The sequence below is a fragment of the Salvelinus fontinalis genome, chromosome 38, assembly GCF_029448725.1.
Source record: "Salvelinus fontinalis isolate EN_2023a chromosome 38, ASM2944872v1, whole genome shotgun sequence".
In the NCBI taxonomy this organism is placed as follows: Eukaryota; Metazoa; Chordata; class Actinopteri; order Salmoniformes; family Salmonidae; genus Salvelinus; species Salvelinus fontinalis.
The window spans coordinates 32,687,026-32,701,900 of NC_074702.1; the positions used below are offsets into that span (position 1 = coordinate 32,687,026).

At 45.4% G+C, this 14,875-nt stretch overlaps 1 protein-coding gene across 1 annotated transcript in view; it reads right to left on the reverse strand.

Moving 5' to 3' along the window:
- Positions 1–1,698: 1,698 nt before the first annotated feature.
- Positions 1,699–14,875, reverse strand: part of LOC129837601 (transforming growth factor beta-2 proprotein-like) — a 32,824-nt gene continuing 19,647 nt past the window's right edge. The window contains exons 2-7 of the mRNA XM_055903899.1: positions 6,978–7,141; positions 5,422–5,554; positions 5,202–5,312; positions 4,586–4,754; positions 4,076–4,229; positions 1,699–3,809 (exon numbers count right to left, since the gene is read on the reverse strand). Of these exons, the coding sequence (XP_055759874.1) occupies positions 3,651–3,809; positions 4,076–4,229; positions 4,586–4,754; positions 5,202–5,312; positions 5,422–5,554; positions 6,978–7,141 (890 nt within the window). The 3' untranslated portion in view covers positions 1,699–3,650. The remainder of the gene's footprint in view (positions 3,810–4,075; positions 4,230–4,585; positions 4,755–5,201; positions 5,313–5,421; positions 5,555–6,977; positions 7,142–14,875) is intronic.

Genomic DNA, 14,875 nt, shown 5'->3' on the forward strand with positions numbered 1-14,875 from the left:
CTGCCTAGACGTTCAGCATCCCGGAGTCGCCCCTTCACTGTTGACGTTGAGACTGGTGTTTTGCGGGTACTATTTAATGAAGCTGCCAGTTGAGGACTTGTGAGGCGTCTGTTTCTCAAACTAGACACTCTAATGTACTTGTCGTCTTGCTCAGTTGTGTACTGGGTTCTTCCACTCCTCTTTCTATTCGGGTTAGAACCAGTTTGCGCTGTTCTATGAAGGCAGTAATACACAGCGTTGTACAAGATATTCAGTTTCTTGGCAATTTTAAAGCAATATCAGTGGGTTTTGTGACAAAGAAACCATCTGATTCAATGAATGATGGAGCGGAGTTTCCCTTTTTGCCCAAAATGTCATTCTCACATGGGTATTCCTCTTATCTAGGTGGGTGAGGGCACCATGGAGAGCAACTTCAAATGCGTCATCTATGGATCTGTTGGGGTGTATGCAAATTGGAGTGGGTCTAGGATGTCTGGGATGGTGGAGTTAATGTGTGCCATAACCAGTCTCTCAAAGCACCTCATGATTACAGAAGTGAGTGCTACAGGGCGGTAATCATTGTGGCATGAAGCCTTAGAGTTCTTAAGAACAGGGATGACTGTGATCATCTTAAAACGTGTGGGGATTACAGACAAGGAGAGGTTTAAAATGACCGTGAATATATATGCCTCCCAGCTGTTCTGCGCATGCTCTGAGAACGCGCCCTGGAATACTGTCGGGGTCCGCGGCCTTGCGGGTGTTGACCTGATTAAAGACCTTACTCATGTCGTCCTTGGAGAGCGAGATCACCCAGTCCTCTGGGTCGGTGACGGCCCTCACGCCCGGCTCGATGTTGTGGTTTTCAAAGCGTGAATAAAATGCATTGAGAACGATGTGTTGAACATTGCAGCCGTATCCAACTTGATCATTTGAGAATAAAACTGACCCCCCATTGGCTCAGATGATACCAGAGTCTCGTTGGGTCCAGCAGAGATGTTGAGACATGTTTTATGAGGGGCAAGATGTCTTTAGAGTGGAGCCGGGCACTAGGTTGGCCTAGAGGGTGTGTGCGTGTGTGTCTTCCTTAGTTACCACACAGAAAGTCCAGCTCTGCCTAGGACCACACTGTCTTTATTTATCTCAGCGGTTACTTGGATATCTGCAATGTCATATTTCTACCTGGGCAGCCTGCCTGTCTCCCTCTCACTCTCAAGGTGAGAAGCGTCATACCAGAACGAACTGACTCAAACCTCCCACGTCTTTTTAATACTGCTCATACTCCGTCCATCTCTCTTTCCTTTCCTGCACCCTATCTGTGCACACACTCCCGCTTTTTCCCTCCTCATCTGCAGACTCCCTTTCGTTCCCTTCTGAGTCCATCTCTGGCAGTTACTCTTCTGGAGAGTTATTCAACTCTGACAAATACTGTAAATGTATATTCATGGAGTACTAACAGCGTGCCATTCTAGCTTACCTCCATAGCTTTTCGCAGTAAGAAATAGAGGGAGATGCATTCAGTGCTTGTGTTGGAGATGAAAATGACAGCCCACACATGCAGCATAAGAAAATCATACTGTTATTGTTTTGCTCAATGGAAGTGGCAAATAAATCTGTTTTTGAATCTTCTTTCTCAACATCTCTCTCAAGGTTTGATAACATTTATGTAACATCACGCTTCGATTAACACAGATTAACAGCAAAAAGAAAAGGCGAATTGCGTTATTCCCTTGTAATTTAAATAATTTATTTACCACTAGAGTACAACAACAATAATGTGTTACAATACATCATAGTGGGTCAACAACAACAAAAACATAATCATCATAAACAACAACAACGAAAAAGAATAGCTCTATCATGACAATATTGGTGCCTCGCTCCTCTTCCTGGTTTTCCAGGAAGTCCACTGGCGCGGTTGCCCAAAGGTGGGTGGGGTTAGGGGCGGGGTAGTGTCACCTACACTTCCTGCTCTGAGTCACATCATCAACACTCCTCATTTAATAAGGGGGAAGTAACGACTATTAAAAAATACAAAAATAAAAAACTGAATCAAAATAGCGTCAGTGCAATTCTTCGTGTCCAACTATTTTTTATTCCTACAAAGGACAAAAACCTATGACTGAATAATGGCTTTACACTTTGAGGGAGGCGGGCGAGACGAAGCTTTTCGGATGCAAATGAGCAGATACATTGCCGGTGTCCATAACAACTACTGCACACCTGTAAATATGACCTTTTGACCTCTGACCTAAAGTAACCTCAGACCTAATGGAATGGTCACAAAGGTTCATGGATAATCTCTGAACCAGGTCACATCTACTGTCCATTCTCCCCTATCGTATCCCTTCTCTCTAATTGTCACCACAACACTACTATACCTCCCTAGCTAACATACTTCCACATTCCCATACCACTGCATCATATAGACAACGACAGCCCTGTTCTACTCAGAACGATCCAACATACCCACAGAAGTCTTAAACGTGTGTTTATGATGACATACCTTGTGTGGTTGATGGAATCACTGTTGGGCTCCCTAAAGCATTCAAGATTCAATGCACAAGGTAAACAGAGCTCAACATTACTTTGGGACACTTTTCTTGTTTTGTTTTTTTTTGTTATCAAAATGTCAGGACTGTTCATTCCAGCAGAGATTGAATATGTTGCCTGCTGCAGGGTTTGGGATGTGTGTATGTGTGTGTTCTTTATGAGTATGCCTGTGTGAGGATGAGTCTGTTGAAAAGGTAGGCATGCTAGGTGTGTTTATTTTATTTTGTTCTCTGTCTCTCTCTTACAGTCTCCTCGCCTCTTTCTGCCTTAAGTGGCTGTTACAGCACATATAAACAGCATATGGGACGCGATTATAACATTACTATGTTATAACATATTAGTAAACTGACATTGGGAAGTGGATTCATCCGCCACGCGTTGGGTGCTAACCGTAAAACACTGGATATTAAATAGGCAATACAATTATCAAAAATCTAAACAAAATATAAAATTACAATAGTTTCAAAGGGATGCAAAACGAGACAAACAAAATCAAGGAGATGGCTTGCTTTGAATGTTGAAACCGGGGGGCGGGTCGGTCTTTGTTTCTCAGACGTATAATTTCACATATAGACACGTATACTTTTTTCCAGTGTTTGCCGTACTCTTGCGTCTTTGTGTGACAAGTGTGTGAGGTGAGGCATGTTAACAGGGCCCTTCTAAACACAAAAACACAGGCACACCTGTACAAAAGCCACAGCTGCGTGTGTGTGTGTGTGTGTGTGTGTGTGTGTGTGTGTGTGTGTGTGTGTGTGTGTGTGTGTGTGTGTGTGTGTGTGTGTGTGTGTGTGTGTGTGTGTGTGTGTGTGTGTGCGCGCGCATGGATGTTTTCGGGAGACCTGTTTTCTGTACCTAGATCTGCTCAGCACCTTTTCCACTTGTGCTTGTAGGAAATCAAATATGTCTGTACAATAGTGCAGGAAAGTAATAGTGTGACTGACTGTGTGAATGAACAGTATGTGTTTGTTGATGAATGTGTGTATGTGTATATGTACAGTATGTGTATTTATATGTGTGGGTGGGTGGGTGGGTGGGTGCATACACGTGTGTATGCATGTGTGTGTGACTGAATGTGTGTGTATCCATGTGTGTGTGTGTGTGTGACTGAATAGGCACAGTTCCTAGCTGCACTTGCAGGACTTGACGATCATGTTGGAGAGCTGCTCTATCTTGGGGGTCTTGCCGATGTAGTAGAGGATGGTGAGAGGTTCCAGATCCTGAGACACACAGCAGGGCGATGCCGACGCCTCCGGGTTGATGGTGTTGTACAGGCCTAGCACCTGAAGCGAAGAATCACACACAGAGGTCAAGTATGAGGCTTGACGTTGACAAAGGCAATGGGCTTTGACCAGTGCTGCTTTGAAACTATGAAAAAACAAAAAAATAGGAATGAGACGATCTACAGAAGAACTCCACTGCACAACGCTGCCACAATGACCACTTCTCCACACTGCTACTCTCACCACTTCTCTACTACCACTCTGACCTCTGCTGGCTCTGAACCAATCCCTTTGGATTATTTAACCTTTGACCCTTGACTTCTCACCTTGGAATGCTGGGTGTCAGCGCTCCATAGATAGGGACAGGCCCCGGCGCAGAAATTAGCATTGTAGCCCTTGGGCTCATGGATCCACCTCCAGCCCAGATCCTTCTTGAAGTCGATGTAGAGCGAACGCAAGCAGCAGTTATCCTGGACATTTCTGTGCGTAGGAAGACAGAGAGAGTTAGGAGTGAGGGATGGATACGGTTCTGTGTTAGCCACACGTGTGTGTGTGTGTGTGTGTGTGTGTAAGAGAGCGTGAATACATGCAGAGCTGTGAGCAGAGAGAGTTCTGCAATAAGCACAACTGCCAAGTGTGTGTGTGTCACTGAGAGGGTGAGCTGCTGACAGAGAAGCTAACTATTTACTAGGTGTGTACAGTATCTATTAGCTGTGAGTGTGCATGCGCACATGCTTCTGTGTGTGTGTGTGTGTGTGTTGAGTTCCCGCCAGCAGAGTGGTGCCGGGGTCATGTGAGGATCAGTGGGGTCAGTAGGGGTCATTATGGGTCAGTACCTGGAGCAGAAGGCAGCGTCCAGGGCTCGTTTGGTGCGGTGGCTCTTGTGCTGGGACTCCAGGCGGTAGGAGGGCAGCAGCATCATGAGCAGGTGTGGAGCCTGGGCGCTGTGGCGCCGCTTCCTATACACCTTCAGGTCTCCGCTGTGGTGGAAGCTGTCATCTATACCTGTCAATCACACACATACATATATCATCAAAATCCATCACGTTCACACACTGTCAAATCAAGTTCGGGGAAACTGCACTACTGCACTTCTTATTCACCCTTGCCCAACACATTGTTGCATAACTATTCATGTCAGTTAGCTACATATGAATGAACGTAAAATACAATGTACTTATCTCTCAATATACAGATATTCTATCTTTATTTGAGCACTCTGTTGTCACAGAAAGTGTTCCTGCGGTGCAGGAAATGCAAACCGTAGTGGTCAAGGCTTCGAAAGCTTTTCAATTCCACCCAAAGATTTGAGACTTGATTTTCAGAAAAATGTCTATAATAATTCACATTTCCTTTTACTGCAGGATTATTTTCCTGCTGTGAGAAACTAGTCAAATTAAGATAGCATCTGTATGCCTGTAGAGTAACACACATAGACTGTCCAATACATACCTGCAAAGCGGGTTTCCAGCTCCTCACTCTTATTGGGGATGATGTAGTTGTTTGAGGGCACAAACGTGCAGCACGGACAGTGCAAGCTGATCTTGAATCCACTGTTTCTGTCTGGGGGGGGGGGAAAATAGACAGGATGGTTCATATACAACAGGCCAATGAGATTTCAGCCTCGTGTACGATCAGTGTAGTATAGGAAGTCCAAACCTCTGCGTCCTACCTCTGTGAAGCAACCATTCACTGACTGCCTCTGTCACGTCAAAAGACAGCCACTCCCCCTCCGCGCGCGTGCGCACCACCTTGCTGTCAATGTAGCGCTGCGTCGGGGACGCCAGGTCCTTGTGACTCAAAATCTGTGGAAACAACACATGTCCTACGTATGAGAACAACCTGGAGGGAAATTCCGGTAAGAGTCCCAGAAGTCGCTCCTGGTTCAGTTACTCGGGTCTAGTAGTGGTCCCCCCCCCCCCCCCCCCCCCCCCCCCCCCCCAGTCTCCAAGACTGTTCTCTCCCTGATCGGTTGAGCAGGTCTAGGAGGAGCCGAGCTGGGCCAGAAACAGATGCCGGACAGAGCGTTGTTATTCTGCTGTCCTTCACAACCATGTATTTATGTTGGGCCACGCTCTCCTTAGAAACACTGCTCCTCTACTCCACCACTGTCTGCTACACCACTGAGATCTACTGCTGCTACAGGGAGGCCTGACGAGAGACGCGAGAGAGGGGGGGAGAAGAGGTAGGGGAAAGGTGAGAGAGAGGCAGAGTGAGAGTGAGAGAAAAAAAGGAAAGAGAGGTTGAGACTAGTCACAATCTCTGAAAAGTAAGCCTACAGAGACTGGGGCCAATTGCTTACAAACCCTTGAGATGAGAGACAGACATGGGAGCCCATCTACCTGGATGGTCACTTACTTCAACGTAGCCCATGATATCTTTCCTCTAGGCCCTGGCTAGTCTTCACTAGGCCCTGGCGAGTGGACCATCTCAGGGCCCGATCACTCCTCAACAGTCATGGCAAAGGGAGAACCTTCCTAGTAGTTAATGTATAGTAACACTGTATCTCTGAGACATACATCATCATGTATCGGCTCAATTCCACTCTGTATCTGAATGTGTGTGGAACTACACACGTCAGTGTAATGTTTTGGGTGTCCAGTTCATGTACAGCACGACTTGAATGTATTACTGAAGGTTATCAGTTGATCTCCTTGGAGAAACTCCCTGGTTGCACCGGCTCTATCTGTCCTCCCTCATATGCCTGTGTTCGCGTGAGAAAATCCTCCATGTTGAGCTGTGTTTAAGCCACCTGTCATTCCCCTGTTGCTGGACATAAACACTACCACGCCCTGAGAATGGGCTGGTGCCGACGGTCCCGCACCGTGTGGAGGCAGTAGACGCTGGGACGGAGCGCAGCCCCCGGAGTCTCAGCACCGGGTCTAAATCACCGCTCTGCATTCCACACTCCTCTCTCCACTCACAAATAACCTAATGACTCTGGTTCTATTTTGTGGGTTTTTCTTCTGAACTGGGGCCATGATTAAGAGGGACGGCCGGGGGCATTCGTATTGTGCCGCTAGAGGTGAAATTCTTGGACCGGCGCAAGACGAGCGAAAGCGAAAGCATTTGCCAAGAATGTTTTCATTAATCAAGAACGAAAGTCAAAATTGGGGAAAAAACGATCAAAATTGGGGAGAAAAAGGGGGTTCAAAATGTTTTTACTAAGAAAATAAAAAAAGGTTGAATGGAAACGTGGTTAGAGATGAGGACAGAAGGGAGGTTTACCTGGTACAGTTCAATCCTCTGTTCAGACACGCGGGCCTCGGGGTTCTGGAGGCGGAAGACGCGTAGCTCAGCCTTGACCAGGTTCGAGGCATTCTTCTCCATGGAGGTCACGTCGAAGGTGAGCCGTCTGTAGTACGGGTTGTAGTGCGTGGGAGAGATGACATCTGAAACACAGGAAGGAGGACGGAGGACGGAGTTTAGCAACACGACTGACAATTTTGTTTGTGTGTGTGAAGACAAGACCAATCCAAATGTGATGGCTGACAGGGTGGAAATTCTTCCCTACTTTTACTCTTCCCCACTCTTTCCCACTCACTGTGTTCAGTTGAGCGGTCATAAAAAGGCAAAGAATGGTCAAATTCTCATCGTTTCTCTATGAGAAACCACAGCAGTTATCAAAATGGCTCACCCACCAGATTAGAATCGATGCCATTCGCTCACTTGCAATGTTAAGACACACACATCTCCCTGTCTCTCGCGAGGGTCACTTAGGGGTAATGCTGCAGTTCATATGGTTCCTATAGGAACCCGGTACTATGGTAACGCTCACCGAATACTCCCGAACATGTGTGTAGCTCTGTGTAAGTATCTGATACGGGACCTGCACAGTAGTACTGTAACGCTCACACACAACTCAAAACCATGTGTGGTGGAAGCGTGTGTTTGACAGAAGCTTACACAGTAGAACCGGGTGACACACTTAGCACTGACAACATTGTGTGTAGTGGTGCGCCTGACAGCCGTGCTTGGGCGCAGAAAGTAACGCAAAACACGTAATGCCGGGAACCATGTGTGCGGTGGTGTGTGTTTGACAGTTCCCTACACCACGGTGTATTAGGAGGCCCGGAGCCTTAAATTGATGGCTGCAACGTTAGGCAGAAGCCCAGGATTAGCCAGCCACCATGGTTTGTTTAAAGAGAGTATACAACCGCAACGGCCATCAAGACAGGAGGGAGAGAAGGGGGAGAGGAACTGCTAAGCAGTTGTAGTTGGAGCCAGACCTTAAAGGACAACTACAGACAAAATAGCATTTACTCAACACTGAGATAAATTAGTTGGATTATAATAGCTTGTGTGTGTGTGCGGTTTGTGTCAGTGTTAAACACAAAGCTGCGACAATGCTCTTGTGTAATGTGACCTTTGACCTTCTTAGTGAGATACCCATTCAGGTCTCTCCCAGGCACCTACCAAATACCCGTCCCAGGGTCACGTTTCAGAGCAGATCCTGTCTTTTATTTGATCAGCCTATCAATCTTTTGTCTCTCTCTCATTTTGTCTCTCTCGGTGTTGCGCCAGTGACCAATGGTCTGGGCGCGCCAACACTAACCCTTCTCTGTGTGACCAGAGAGTCAGATGAGCCAAGACGAACTACGCTCTTGCTCGCTTCCTTCCCATCCGTCAACAGAGAAAGTCACACTTCCAAGTCCCAATGGGCCAGCTGAAGGCAGTGTGTAACTTCTACACAGCAGTGCTGCCTCATAAATGATGACGCTGTGCTTAACACAACACTGGCAGCATTGACTGAGGGCACAGGAAATAGTGCAGCTGGACTAACCACAATGAACACACACTCACCTAATGTACAGGTCTGGATATCCATTCGCACACATACAATCTATTTGCATACACTTTCAAACAGACATATACTACCAGTCAAAAGTTTTAGGCCACCTACTCGTTCAAGGGTTTTTCTTTATTTTGACTTTTTTCTACATTGTAGAATAATATTGAGCACAGCAAAACGATGAAATAACACATATGGAGTCCTGTAGTAACTAAAAAAGTGTTAAACAAATCAAAATATACTTTATATTTGAGATTCTTCAAATAGCCACCCCTTTGCCTTGATGACAGCTTTGCACACTCTTGGCATTATCTCAACCAGCTTCATGAGGTAGTCACCTGGAATGCATTTCAATTAACAGGTGTGCCTTCATAAAATTTTATTTGTGGAATTTCTTTCCATCTTAATGCATTTGAGCCAATCAGTTGTGTTGTGAGAAGGTATGGGGGTATACAGAAGATAGCCCTATTTGGTAAAAGACCAATTTCATATTATGGCAAGAACAGCTCAAATAAGCAAAGAGAAACGATAGTCCATCATTACTTTAAGACATGAAGCTCAGTCAATAAGGAACATTTCAAGAACTTTGAAAGTTTCTTCAAGTGCAGTTGCAAAAACCATCAAGCGCTATGATGAAACTGGCTCTCATGAGGATCACCACAGGAATGGAAGACCCAGAGTTACCTCCGCTGCAGAGGATAAGTTCATTAGAGTTAACAACCTCAGAAATTGCAGCCCAAATAAATGCTTCACAGAGTTCAAGTAACAGACACATCTCAACATCAATTGTTCAGAGGAGACTGTGTGAATCAGACCTTCGTGGTCGAATTGCTGCAAATAAACCACTACTAAAAGACACCAATAAGAAGAAGAAACTTGCTTGGGCCAAGAAACACCAGAAATGGACATTAGACTGGTGGAAATGTGTTCTTTGGTCTGGAGTCCAAATTTGCGATTTTTGGTTCCAACCGCCGTGTCTTTGTGAGATGCGATGTGGGTGAATGGATGATGTGTATTTCCCACCGTAAAGCATGGAGGAGGAGGTGTTATGATGTGGGGGTGCTTTGCTGGTGACACTGTCTGTTATTTATTTAGAATTCAAGGCACACTTGACCAGCATGGCTACCACAGCATTCTGCAGCGATACGCCATACCATCTGGTTTGGGCTTAGTGGGAGTATCATTTGTTTTTCAATAGGACAATGACCCAAAACACCTCCAGGCTGTGTAAGGGTTATTTGACCAAGAAGGAGAGTGGTGGAGTGCTGCATCAGATGACCTGGCTCCCACAATCACCCGACCTCAACCAAATTGAGATGGTTTGGGATGAGTCGGACCACAGAGTGAGGGAAAAGTGCTCAGCATATGTGGGAACTCCTTCAAGGCTGTTGGAAAAGCATTCCAGGTGAAGCTGGTTGAGAGAATGCCAAGTGTGTGCAAAGCTGTCATCAAAGAAAAGGGTGACTATTTGAAGAATCTCAAATATTAAATATATTTTGATTTGTTTAACACTTTTTTGGTTACTACATGATTCCATGTGTTATTTCATAGTGTTTATGTCTTCACTATTATTCTACAATGTAGAAAATAGTGAAAATAAAGAAAAACCCTTAAATGAGTAGGTGGTCTAAAACTTTTGACTGGTAGAGTACATACCTCACCCGACACGCCACAACGGGTTTCTTCACGGTACCCAAACCAAAAACAGATTTAATGCATTGCTCAGTTATGTATAGAGCCATGTCATCGTGGAATGCACTGCCACCAGATGTTACTCAAGCAAAACGCCAATTTAGCTTTTATAAAAAATGGATTAAAAATACATGGTGTATCACAGCACCTCCTCTTTCTAAAGATGCAATTTAACTGTACTGTATGTAAGAATATGAATATATGAATAGTGTGTAAATAGTATTTTTTGTTGTCTCCATGTGTCTTTCCTATATAACCTTTATTTAATATTTTTTTTATATATAATTTCATGTGATATCTTGTGTTGTTCTTGTCTATAACTGTTCTGTACTTCGTTATGTATTTGTACGTTTTATGGACCCCAGGAACAGTAGCTGCTGCATGTACAGTAACTAATGGGGATCGTAATAAACTAAACAAACACACGCAAGCACGCACTCACACAAAGCTACTGTATATCCGTTATATACATATGGAATGCTCTGTCACACACAACTACTGCACAATAGGTCATTTTACTCAACAAAACATAAACAGTCAAGCAGACAGACACGCACGCACGCACGCACGCACGCACGCACGCACGCACGCACACACACACACAATACAGTAATACATCCTCCCTCAAGTCAACTGGGGAATTCTGGGTGACTCAATAAGCCAACCACTGGTTGACATGAGGTTCAGTGGCAGAGAGAGAGAGAGAGTCCGACCACGGTAACACTGATTTATACGAACGTGACAGCAAAATGATCCACCACAACTGGCGCCGCTGTGGTCTGCCTGTGTGCACTGCACCCGGGCTCATTCAGGGGATTGAGAAGCGAGGAGGCAGTGGTGATGTCACACACGGAACGGAACACACCAAGCGCAGGCTCATTGGGAGGGGGTGAGGAGGCTGGTTAGAGGGGTTGCACTATACTTTCACTAACCAGACCAAGGCCTCCCTTCTTCCCCCTTTCCTCCCAGAGGGGAGCCTGATGTCACATGAGAGCTGTCACACACAGCGAATAGACAGCCCCCTGATCCCTCTAATCATTCCCTTCATTACTCATCACTTCCATGACATCACAGGCCAATGGCAAAATAGTCAGGCATGTGCGGCTGGGAGAAAAAGACTATACTGCCCCCATGTATATTCAGAAGCCAAGCAATGATTGTCATGGACTTTTCAAAAATAAACAACAAGCATATACTCTTTATATATTTATTTCTTATCACATTTTTCAACCAGGCAAGTCAGTTATGATGGCTTGGCAAGTCACACAAGCAACTGGGGGAGGAAAAAAACGAGGCCCATCTTTCAGGGATTACACTGTTTCATAATAATAAACCAGGAATTTCTTCCTGCGCGGGGAGGAAGAAATTTGTCCTAGGATACTTCAAAAATCAGCTTCCTTCCTGAGAGGAAAGAGAGGGCAGTGTGCTGGGCTTGGCTGGACTCTCTCTCCACCTTGTGCTGCTGACACAGTGTATTGCCATGGCAGGTTAAAGCAACACCAATGGGCTGGTGTGGTTACAATGGCTGAGTTAGCTGGAAGAGGGTGCCTGTGACACCAGAGTTGTGGGGTTGGTTCTTGTATATTAGGCCACATCCAAGACTTAGACAATCTAATGTGCCCTATTATAACATTTATTGATTACAACCTATATACAGTGCCTTCGGAAAGTATTCAGACCCCTTGACTTTTTCCACATTTTGTCATATTTTTCCTTATTCTAAAATGGATTAAATAAATACAAATAATGAGCAATCTACACACAATACCCCATTATGACAAAGCGAAAACAGGTTTTTAGAAATGTTTGTACATTTCTTACAATGTCAAACAGAAATACCTTACTTACATAAGTATTCAGACCCTTTGCCATGAGACTCGAAATTGAGCTCAGGTGAATCCTGTTTCCCCAATCATTCTTAAATGGAAGAAGTTTGGAACCACCAAGACTCTTCCTAGAGCTGGCCAAACTGAGCAATCGTGGGTAGAAGGGCCTTGGTCAGGTTTATGACCAAGAACCTGATGGTCACTCTGACAGAGCTCTAGAGTTCCTCTGTGGAGATGGGAGAACCTTCCAGAAGGACAACCATCTCTGCAGCACTCCACCAATCAGGCCTTTATGTTAGAGTGGTCAGACGGAAGCTACTCTTCAGTAAAAGGCACATGACAGCCCGATTGGAGTTTGCCAAAAGGCACCTAAAGACTCTCAGACCATGAGAAACAAGATGAGATTCATCTCTGGTCTGATGAAACCAAGATTCAACTCTTGGTCCTGAATTCCATGAGATAGCAAAGGCTCAGGTTGCCCAGCCCGGCGGAGATACAATCTTCGGCAAAAATATTATTTGAAGATGAAGCTGCGCATGTCTGGAGGAAACTTGGCACCAGCCCTACGGTGAAGCATGATGGTGGCAGCATCATGTTGTGTTGGTGTTTTTCAGCGTCAACGACTGGGAGACTAGTCCGGATCGGGGCAAAGATGAACGGAGCAAAGAACAGAGAGATCCTTTATGAAAATTTGCTCCAGAGTGCTCAGGACCTCAGACTGGGGCGAAGGTTCACCTTCCAACAGGACAACGACCCTAAGCACACAGACAAAACAAAGCAGGAGTGGCTTCGGGACAAGTCTCTGAATGTCCTTGAGTGGCCCAGCCTGGACTTGAATCTGATAGAACATCTCTGGAGAGACCTGAAAATAGCTGCGCACTGAGCAAAGGGTCTGAATACTTATGTAAATGTGATATTTCAGTTTATTTTTATTATCTAAAAACCTGTTTTTGCTTTGCCATTATGTTATATTGTGTGCAGATTGATGAGGGGGAAAAAACCATTCAATACATTTCAGAATAAGGCTGTAACTTAATAAAATAAGGCTAAAACCTAGTAAAAAGTCAAGGGGTCTGAATACTTTCTGAAGGCACTGTATATACTTGCTCACCAAACATCTAACTCCAAAATCATGGGCATTAATATGGAGTTGGTCCCCCTTTGTGCTGCTATAACAGCCTCCACTCTTCTGGGAAGGCTTTCCACTAGATGTTGGAACATTGCTGTGGGGACTTGATTCCATTCAGCCACAAGAGCATTAGTGAGGTTGGGTACTGATGTTGGGCGATTAGGCCTAGCTCGCAGTAGGCGTTCCAATTCATCCCAAAGGTGTTCAATGGGGTTGAGGTCAGGGCTTTGTGCAGGCCAGTCAAGTTCTTCCACACCAATTTTGACAAACCATTTCTGTGTGGACCTTGCTTTGTGCACAGGGGAATTGTCATGCTGAAACAGGAAAAGGCCTTCCCCAAACTGCTGCCACAAAGTTGGAAGCACAGAATCAACTAAAACGTCACTGTATGCTGTAGCATTAAGGTTTCCCTTCACTGGAACTAAGGGGCCCGAACCATGAAAAACAGCTCCAGACTATTATTCTTCCTCCACCAAACTTTACAGTTGGCACTATGCGTTCGGGCAGGTAGCGTTCTCCTGGCATCCGCCAAACCCATATTCCTCCGTCGTACTGCCAGATGGTGAAGCATGATTCATCACTCGCGTTTCCACTGCTCCAGAGTCCAATGGCAGTGAGCTTTACATCACTCCAGCTGACGCATGGCATTGCGCATGGTGATCTTGGGCTTGTGTGTGGGTGCTCGGCCATGGAAACCCATTACATGACGCTCCCAACGAACAGTTCTTCTGCTGACATTGCTTCCAGAGGCAGTTTGGAATTCGGTAGTGAGTGTTGCAGCTACACCATGGTGCTACTCTAGAAGGTGCTGTTGAGGCTTCTGTAGACATTCATTGCAAAACAGTGAGTTTTATCAGTTATTTGGTGACGCGATTATATTTAGTATAGTTTTATCTCATAAGGATAACTTGTTTAATGTTTCACTATTTACAATTCTATGAAATTCACTGAGTATGACGGTGCCCCCTTTCCTCCTCTGAAGAGCGTCCAGTAGCGTTCATCTTGGGGGAATTACATTAAATATGCATCTTTCCCACGCTCCAGAGCCGGGAGGACTGTGAACTGCTCAATGTCTGCTGTGCAGTTATCTAAACAGCAGAGTCACAGGGACCTGTGCCAACCAATGCAACCCCTCCCAGCGTCCTTCACTCCTCACACTGCCACTGACCTCCACTGACCCTACACACACTTCCTGCGCCCTGGCTCCACCCACTTGCTTCCTGTCCCCGGAGCGGTTCCAGAACTGCAGCCAGCATCATCTCTGTCCTTTAATGCACTCCAGACATGCAGGTTTTATACAGTACACCGTGGTGTGTGTGTGTGTGTGTGTGTGTGTGTGTGTGTGTGTGTGTGTGTGTGTGTGTGTGTGTGTGTGTGTGTGTGTGTGTGTGTGTGTGTGTGAGAGAAGTTAGACTAGCCTCCAGCTGCCCAAACTCTCTCAGTTTATACTGAAATGACACTAAAACTGGCCTTAATTGCAGACTGTTTGACAAAGAGTGATGTTTCAAGCTGTGTCTGGCTTCTACTTTACAGAGCGACATGAAGGAGTTTTTTTTTAATTTATTTTTTTACTTTTTACATGAAAGGGACTTCACGGTGCTTGGCACAGCTCAGTGAAACACCTGCAGTGGGCAAACATTTGACCTTCGAGAAAGAAAAAAACAATTTAAGGCCAAACTGTTTCATT